Source organism: Asparagus officinalis, chromosome 4, assembly GCF_001876935.1.
Source record: "Asparagus officinalis chromosome 4, Aspof.V1, whole genome shotgun sequence".
Classification (NCBI taxonomy): Eukaryota; Viridiplantae; Streptophyta; class Magnoliopsida; order Asparagales; family Asparagaceae; genus Asparagus; species Asparagus officinalis.
Window position 1 is genome coordinate 137,325,978 of NC_033797.1, and position 10,258 is coordinate 137,336,235.

General features: G+C 29.9%; 1 protein-coding gene across 1 annotated transcript in view; it reads right to left on the reverse strand.

The window, feature by feature from the left end:
- The window catches only part of LOC109839497 (serine/threonine-protein kinase rio2), a 16,120-nt gene extending 6,739 nt beyond the window's left edge, over positions 1-9,381 (reverse strand). The window contains exons 1-7 of the mRNA XM_020407952.1: positions 9,093-9,381; positions 8,949-8,995; positions 8,810-8,880; positions 8,611-8,724; positions 8,226-8,401; positions 8,046-8,134; positions 7,806-7,923 (exon numbers count right to left, since the gene is read on the reverse strand). Of these exons, the coding sequence (XP_020263541.1) occupies positions 7,806-7,923; positions 8,046-8,134; positions 8,226-8,401; positions 8,611-8,724; positions 8,810-8,880; positions 8,949-8,995; positions 9,093-9,176 (699 nt within the window). The 5' untranslated portion in view covers positions 9,177-9,381. The remainder of the gene's footprint in view (positions 1-7,805; positions 7,924-8,045; positions 8,135-8,225; positions 8,402-8,610; positions 8,725-8,809; positions 8,881-8,948; positions 8,996-9,092) is intronic.

A 10,258-nucleotide genomic window follows, 5' to 3' on the forward strand; every position in this document is an offset into this window, starting at 1 on the left:
ACACACACACACACACACACACACACACACACATATATATATATATATATATATACACACACACACACACACATGTATATGTTATATATATATTGTTCAAATTATTCTGGTTGAGACAAATGTTTATCTTCTAATATTGTTGTCAATAGGCAAATTAAATGGGATGAAATTAACTTCCCAGATAATTGGGTAATACCCAATGCTATACAATCTTTACAATAGTTAATCAAGATGTTGATCAAATTATTTAAACAATAGATGAAGAAGTAGAAATTACATTTAATCCCTCTAGAACAATATCAAATTATTTAAACAATAGATGAAGAAGTAGAAATTACATTTAATCCCTCTAGAACAATCAGATTATCTGATGTAGCTAACTCTTCTAGAAATTCTATTTCTAGATCAGGATATTATAGAACAAGTGAAGTAAAACCAGTGAAGTAAAAGGATTAAATATCTCAGATAATAATATTCCACATGCATTGTAGAAAGAAAGAAATTCTCCCTCAAATTCAGAAATAAGTTTTAGAATGAAATAATGGATTTTGAAAAAAAATAGTATAATAAGGAAATTCAAATCAAGAATTTCAGCAAGAAAAACATAAAAAATTTAGAACATGGTTTTTTAAAACATTTTCTAAAAAAGAACAGTTAAACTGGAAAAAAGATTATTACAAAAAATTAAAATTAAAACAACAAGTTGAATTTTTTTGTTCCTTGGTTTATAAAGAATTATATTCAAAGCCAAGAAAACAAAATAGGAATGCTAGAAGAACACTTTAAACAGTGGAAAACTACTGGTAAAGTTATACGATCGGTTTATCCACCTTCAGATCCTATATATTTAATAGGAATACATCCTTCAACATTAGAAACTATGGCTTTTATAAAGCCTAATGATATTAATGAAGAACATATGAAGGAATTAAGTAAAATAATTAAACAAAATAATTATACTAATATACATCTTCAAACAATAGAACAGTTGATTAGAATTGAATATGCTATAGATAAATTTGTATATAAATTAAATGAAATAATACCATCTTTAAAATTAATTGAGAAAATAAAGCTCCAATTTCAAATATTGAAAAAGCAACAATAAAACACCTATAGATATATCAGGTTTTTAAAAAGAAGATAAAATAACTTCTGAAATCATTGAAATCTTATCTAAGAAGCTTAATTCTGCAAGAATACATACTTTAAATCAAGCTTCCACATCAACAATAATATCCGAAGACAATAGTTCTTCTCTAGAAAAAGAAGAATATAATAACTCTTCAAGAGAAATTACTCCAAGATAATTATTTGCTGTAGAAAATCAATTTACAGAAATTAATAAAATCAAAAATGGCCCAAAAAGATTAGAAAGATATTACTATAAAAGGTCAACTCTTGCAGATGTTTTATTCGAAGAAAATGATACTTATATCCAGATGGATTATAATGGAAGAAACATTTATGAATGGAATATTGATGGGTTATCAGATACCCAAATATATGCTACTATGCATAAAATGCTTATGTATTCTACAGTTTGTAAGCAAAACGGTAATACTGATAAAATGATAGCTTCTTATATTACATGTGGTTTTACTGGCATCTTTAAAGGATTGTGGGATAATTATTTATCTGCAGAAGCTAGACTAGAAGTGTTAAATGCTACAAAAATCGAAAATGGTATACAGCAAGAAGATGTTGTATACACATTAATGTTATCAATAGCACATCATTTCACTGGAGCATATCTAGATGATGGAGAAAGGATTAGAACTTTATTACAAAATTTCTGTTGCCCACCATTAACTCATTTTAGATGGTATAAAAATACTTATCTTAGCAAAGTTATGACTCTAACTGATGCTAATAGTGCAAATTGGAAAGCAAAATTTATTGATGGCTTACCAACATTATTTGCCGAAAGGGTTCGAAACAAAATTCGAACTAAATATGGTGGTTATATACCTTATGATAATCTATCACATAGATATTTATCCAATGCTTGTATAAAAAAGGGTTAGCTCTATGCAATGACTTAAAATTAAAAAAATCAATTAAAGTCTCAATAAGTTACTAAACGGAAAGAGTTAGGAGAATTTTGTGAGCAATTTGCTTATGATCAACCATTTAAGGGTGATAAAGAAATAAAACATAAAATTAAAAATAAACATAAAATAAAGAAAAAGAAAAAGAAATTCTTTAAAGAAAATCAAAAGAAAAAGAACCTAAAAAGAAATTTAAAAAAGATAAAAATAAAATTCATTGTTATAAGTGCAGAAAAACAGGGCACTACACAAAAAGATGTAATACAAAAAAGAAAATTGAAGAAATTGAAGATGAAGGTTTAAAAAGAACATTATATAAAATTATGATAAACAGTGATACTAAAGAAGAAGATTCACATTCAACCTCAGAATCTGAGGAAGAACAACAATGTGAATGTACAGTTAATAATTATAATGTAGATGCAGAATATTGAAAAACCATAGTCCAAATGAATGGATTATCAATTAATGTTATAAAATCAAATCAAGAATTATTGACAAAACTTATGTCAGAAGAAATCTCCTGAATTAAAAGAAGAAATTATAAATTCTTTATTAAATAATAATAAATAAAGAAACAAAAGAGAAACCAAATAAAAATAATGTATATAAGATGTCTGAAATCTTAAAAAGAAGGCAAAATATTGCATCTACTTCAAAAATACTTTCTTTATCATATCTAAATAAAGAAATTCAAGATTTGAAAAAAGAAGTAAAAAATTTAAAACAGGAAAATAAATATATTCTCTCTAGACTGGATGATAAATCAGCAAAAGAAAATAATGCTATAATTCAAAATAATGATACTGAAACTGAAAGTAATGACTTTTTACAAATATTACAACAAATTACTTCACAAAAATGGTATATAAAAATCACTTTAGTTGTAGCAGAACAAATATTTATACCAGATCTAATAGTTCTAGTAGATAGTGGTGCAGACCTAAATTGTATTAATGAGGGAATAGTTCCTTCTAATTTTTTTAAAAAAACTACCCAAACTTTTAGTGCTAATGGAAATCAATTAGATGTAAGATATAAACTACCACAGGCACATATATGTGTACAAGGTATATGTATACCTACACCTTGTGTCTTAGTAAAAAAATTTATCTCAACATATAATTCTAAGGACACCATTTTTACATAAAATCATGCCGATAAGTCAAATTAACACTACAGGTATTAAAGCAACTTACAAGAATAAAGAAATTATATTTGAATTCATCACAGATCCTCAGACTAGATTATAAATGAAGTTAAGAATGTAAAAATCAAATTAATTTTCTTAAAGAAGAATTAGTATTTGTTCAAATAGAAGAACAAATAAAGAAAAAGAAAGACTTAATAAGTCAAATACAAGAAAAATTAAAACTCACTATATGTAGTGATGTCCCAAATGTTTTTTGGGATAGAAAACAACATATTGTTTCACTACCTTATATTGACAATTTTAATGACAAGGATATTCCTACAAAATCCAGACCATGTCAAATGAATAAGGAATACCTTGAATTATGTAAAAAAAAGAAATATATTCTATTTTAGAGAAAAAACTAATAAGAAAATTTTATTCTCCTTGGAGTTGTACTACATTTTATGTAAACAAACATGCAGAGCAAGAGCGAGGAATTCCCCGCTTAGTTATAAATTATAAACCATTAAATAATGTTCTTAAATGGATCAGATATCCAATTCCAAATAAAAGAGATTTATTAAATCGTACTCATAATGCAAAAATATTCTCTAAATTTGATTTAAAATCAGGATATTAGCATATTCAAATAGAAAAAAAAAGATAAATATAAAACTGTCTTTGTTGTACCATTTGGGCATTATGAATGAAATGTAATGCCATTTGGACTTAAAAATGCTCCATCTGAATTTCAAAATATTATGAATGATATATTCATTTCTTATACTGATTTTATATTATCATATATAGATGACATTTTAATCTTTTCACAAAACATTTGATCAACATGTGAAACATTTAGAAGTATTCTGTAATCTAGCATTACGAAATGGGTTAGCAATATCTGCCTTAAAGATGAAAATATTCCAAACCCAAATTAAATTTTTGGGTCATAATATAGAAAAAGGAACAATAATTCCTATTAATAGAAGTGTTGAATTTCCTTCAAAATTTCTTGATGAAATAACTAATAATAAACAGTTACAAAGATTTTTAGGTGCTTTAAATTATGTTGCAGATTATTATAAGAATCATGCACAAGATACGGCTATACAATATAGCAGACTAAGGAAAAATGCTAAATCATAGACTGAACAACATACTACTGCAGTAAGAAAAATTAAAGCTAATGTTAAATATTTACCATGCATACATCTAGCTAATGTACATTGGTTTAAAATTATAGAAATAGATGCATCCAATATTGGATATGGAGGTATTCTCAAACAAATAGAACCTCCAAATAATAAAGATCAGTTAATCAAATTTACATCTAGAAAATAGGATAAAACCCAATATAACTATTCCACAATTAAGAAAGAAATGTTTTCTATTATCAAATGTTTATCTAAATTTCGAGATGATATTCTGAATCAAGAATTCTTATTGTGTTGATTGTAGTTCGGCTAAAAGCATCATCGAAAAAGATGTTAAAATCTTGTCTCTAAACAACTATTTGCTAGATGGCAAGCTAAATTAGCTATGTATCAATTTAGAATTGAATACATTAAAGGTGAAAATAATCATCTTCCTGACTTTTTTAACTCGTGAATTTTTATAGGGTTCCCATGAGACGGAGTAGTCCCTCCTTTTCAGGGAGGGGGAGAGGCAACCATACATCAGAAAGGAGTCATACACCTATACAATCCAATTCATGACGCACAATTGCAAAAAAGAATAATGCAAGTAGTCCCTCTCAAGCCTTTTATAAAGGCATTAATGATATGATAAGCAAGGAAGATAATCCTAAACCCTTTACTTCTATAGTAAAAAAAATAGAATGGACTTCTAAAAAAATCTCTGATACAGTTCTATATTTAGAACAAGAAGATATTCCCCTAATGAATGATCATGAAAAAATTAGACAAAAATATTTAAATGAGTTATTATCCAACTTTATCATTGAAATCAAGCGCTTGGATGGAAACATTAATAATGCAGAAAGGCATGGAAATAACTCACTTCTAGAGCAATGAGAATCATAGTGTTCCACCCAGTTTTAGTAAAGCAGAAAGGCATGGAAATAACTCACTTCTAGAGCAATGAGAATCATAGTGTTCCACCCAGTTTTAGTAAATACATCATTCAAGAAGTCATAACACTTCTAGAGCAATGAGAATCATAGTGTTCCACCCAGTTTTAGTAAATACATCATTCAAGAAGTCATAAGACCAAGAGATTGGGCAATAAATCCCAATCAGGAAGTACCATTGGTAAAATCCCAAAATACTAAAGAATTATAATATTTCAATTATTAGGATTATAAACAAGCATTTTATAATATCTTCGTATATCAAAATTATAAAAATAAGCACACATGACTAATAAAGCTATGTCCTGAAGCAATTTATGAAGGGCTTCATTCATGATTTTTCTAATGGTGGGAATTATATGGTGCTGAAATGAGCATATTTCCAAAACCTATTATGAAGTTATATTCTTCATGGATCGAATCTCATCCAATAATATCAAAGATGGATGACAATCAAATTATAGATGGTTTATGTACTATCTACTTCTTTGCAGAATTTGAAATATCATGGATATGGACATGGTCATTTAAAACAGATTAGACATATCTCATTTGCCTATATTAAAAAGAAAATTTTACTGCAGATGGTGGTTTAGAATTGTTATTGAAGAAAAAGTTAGACAGATTGAAGAAACAATTCAGAGAAATAATATTGTTCTCGAAACCACCATGACTCAAGAGATTCAAAAAGAAAATCCTACGTCTAAAGTAGCAAAAATAATAAGAAGGAAATATCCACAAGCTTCAGATTCAGAAATACAGCAAAAATGTTTAGAATATCTAAAGAAGCAGTTCTTTGAAGCTTTCGATAATATTGAAACTAAATCTAATAAGAGCATTGAATCCTCTGGGGAAGATACAAATCTTCCAAATGCTCAAGACCCAGATGATGACATTGATACTATGTGGGAAGCTGCTATGGTAGTCTTGGATGATATCCAACCTATGGATATAAAAGGCAAAAGCAATGCCTGAGAAGAATAGATAAAATATCTAAAAACAAGAGTCATACTCTTTAAAGCACATTATACTGGAGTTCAATGTACCAGGTTTTTATCATGAATGAGTTGAGCCTCGGGGAGCCGCTCATTTTATTGATAATGACAGGCACTAAAAACATCATCATGAAGGACACTTTTAAAAGAGATTCCTTACGTTTTTATTCCTTTCCACCATCGTATTGCTGTCAATTTGTATAATTACAATAAAGTAGCTTTGTATTGTACTTGAAAGTGATGTTTGTAAGCTTATATAAGGAGACAAAGAGGTCAGAAAAAATCAGAGTTCTTTGGCAGAAGAAATCAGAACGACCTCAGAAAGAGTTTGTAAGATATAAGTGTGAGTCTACTTTGTAAAATATTGTGGAGATCAATAAAGAATAAGTTATTGTACAACTTGGACGCTTAAAATTGTAAGTATTTTAATCCATATATATATGTGTGTGTGTGTGTGTGTGTGTATGTATATGTATGTATATATGTATATATATTATATATATAATACATACATACATACATATATATAAATAATTCAGCTAATTATAATATATATATAATACATATATATGCATATAATTAATTGATTAATACACACGCACGTACACACCCCCACCCCCACTGACACAAACACATACACGCGCGCGCAAAAACACAGAGATATATCTGTGTGCGTATGTATATACATGTCTCTGTATATGTATATGTATATGTATATGTATATGTATATGTATATGTATATGTATATGTATATGTATATGTATATGTATATGTATATGTATATGTATATGTATATGTATATATACACACACTCATATATGTATGTATCTATATCTGGGATATACATATGTATATATATATATATGAAAAAATGGGTATGCTTAGTACCAAGCACAAGTTTTTGTGCTTGGTAGTGAGGTGGCATATTCCCCTCCACTCATTGAAATCGGGACCCATATTCACATGGGTTAGGGAGTGGTTGGGAATTGGAATGAGTGGATGGGAAATAGGACACCTCACTACCAAACACAAAATTTGTGTTTGGTACTAAGCATACCCATTTTTCTCTCTATATATATACATATGCATATATATGTATATATATATATATATATACATACATACATATGTATACATACGTATACATATACATAGTATGTATAGGTATATATACATACATATACATATACATAGTATATATAGGTATATATACGTATACGTATACGTATGTATATGTACGTACGTGTATATATATGGGTGTGTGTACATATATATGACATATATCTGTATATACATATATGACATATATATGTACACACACGCATATATACATACATACATGTATGTATATATATAGATGTATATATATGCATATATATAGACACACACACACATACAGATAATGAGAATATGTGACAGAAATATCGCTAAGAGACTCTGATATGAAAACTTCAGAGAATATGTGAGCATCTGATCAAATCAACTGTGATAAACAATAGAGGAGAAATGGAAATAAGAAACAGAACACAAACCATAATGTTGAATTCATTGAAATCGCAATGGATAAGTCCATGTTCAGCTAGACGAACAACAAGATTGATAATTGTATCAAACACTTCATCAGGATTTCCCAACTCTTTCACTTGGACCCTGCAAAGATCAAGTAAAAAATTAAAATTAAAATCATGCACTAATCTATATAAAGTAATGAAAACTTGCAAGAGGGCCTGAACAGAAAGAAAGAAGGTCCCTAGACAGTAATGAGAACTTACAATGGATAACCCTGAACTAGGGACATTATCACGCAATGCCGATTACAATCCACAGCTTCTGGAACAGGAAATCCATGCTCTCCTAGAGCCTTTAGTGACGAGACAATGAACCAACTATATCTTAATAAACTGAGAGCAATGCTTAAGAGAACTGAAACGAACAAATTTCTTCAAGCTAACCTTCATAAAGGCATATTCCTTCAGTGCAGCAAGTCGTGACAAGTAAAGCCAATTGTAGCTGCTTCGATGCATCAGATAATCTCGCTTAGACTTCACTGCCCTGAAAGAAATTCTCCCCAACCTATGCAGCTTCATTGCCATGATTGTCCCGTCTTCAGTGGCAACCTCAAATATATCTTTTCAACGTAAAACATCAGAATTTGTTAATTTCTATAGTAGCGAAAGGTAAAACTAATAGTGCGATAACAGAAAGATGAGATCTATCTAATGGCAACAGCACATACTTCAACTCAATAAGAAATTGCATAATAAGGATAGTCAATTTACGCACTGCAGCATGAAATTATGACGGAGAAGTACGAAGAAGGGGATCAAAAGGATATACCTGACTCTTTTCCAACTCCAATTTGGCGGCCAACTGCGGAAAAGACTCCCCGGTTTACGAGAGTTTTGATTGCTAGGAAGTCATAGCCTAAGTAGGTAAGCCGAAACCCATCATCTGAAGACAATTGAATCATCAGAAAGCCATAAACCCTAAGCTGAACCCAAAATTTAGGGTATAAAAAGGGGGCAAGAAAGCTCACATTTTGATGAATCATGGTGGACGAGCTTGTGCTTGAGCAAATTCTTCAGCACCTTATACGTGCCTCCGTGCCTGAAAAACAAGGATCTCATAAAAATCCGATCTTTGATAGCATTAACGTAATAATTTCGAGTACTTACTTGAGGCCGGCTATTCGATCAACAAGCTCAGCCGGAACGATTTCATGCTGAATCAGCAAATTAAAAAATATATATATTCAACATTAAGATTAAGAAGAAGAGAAGATAAAAATTGAAAAAAGAGAGGCGGCAAAAAATCTTTACATTTCTCATGCCCATCTCTACGGCGGTTAAAACCCTAAAATCATCCTTGGAGAGGTAACGCAAAGCATTGACATCGAGCTTCATAGCGATGAACTTTGAGGAAAAATTTAGTGCCTTTTCCCAAAGCCCTAAATAATTTTGAGATCGGCGGTGTCGTCAGAAAGAGGAGAGAGAAGAGAAAAGGAGAGAGGGTCTTTGATGCTCAGATGAAGCCCTGGCTATTACTAATTCGAGAAATCTCCACCGAACTTTGAGGCTGTTGCAGAAGAACCCCGAGGTTTTTCTTCTCCACAAAACCCTCTCAAGATTTCTCACTTGACCCCCAAAAGTAACAAGGTTAAATCTAACTAGTGTGCACCCCGTGCGAAAAAGATGGCCCCCTATTTTTTTAAGTATTGTTTTTTGAACTTACCTCCCTCTAAGTTTTAATATATTTAACTTGATTATTGTATATTTAAAATTAGAAATCATATCTACTCCTCTGTACTTAAAGGAAGACCAAATTTTTAATACATTAGATTTAGAAATCGTATCTACTCCTTTATACTTAGAGGGAAATCTAAGTTTTAATACATTTGATTTAATATATTATTTATGATACAGTAAAATATTGTAGCATAAACAGTAACTTCAAAAATTACAGTGCCGGATTTGAGTTACTGTTTACGGTAAAAAAGCATTGCTTGATTTACTATTCACGCTACATTATTTACTATAGCTGGAGCTGTCGATTTATTGTTTACGCAACCGTAAACACTATAGTTTTTTACTATAGCATTAATAGTGATTCGTTGGATCCTCCTTTTAAGTATAGAAGTGTAGATTGCGTCACATATTAAGCAAGTGATAAAGAATACGAAAATACCCCTCAATCCTGGATAATTATTGCTTTACATTTTTTATAAATATTTTTTGCAAAATATCGTCATGTTTTTAGTACAAATTTAAGCAATGACTAATTTATTTAATTAATTTAGGATTTAATGTTAAAGGTCTAACTTTGTCTTTTTACACCATGCATTAACACCCTTAGAAGAGTGTGGAGAAGAACTTGGAAAAAGCGGATTTTTGGTCATAAGTTCACTCATGCACAGACATAAGTCGACTTATGTTTGTGTCGTAAGTCGACTTACGATCTGCTGTGGATTGTTGATTTTGGGCTCTGG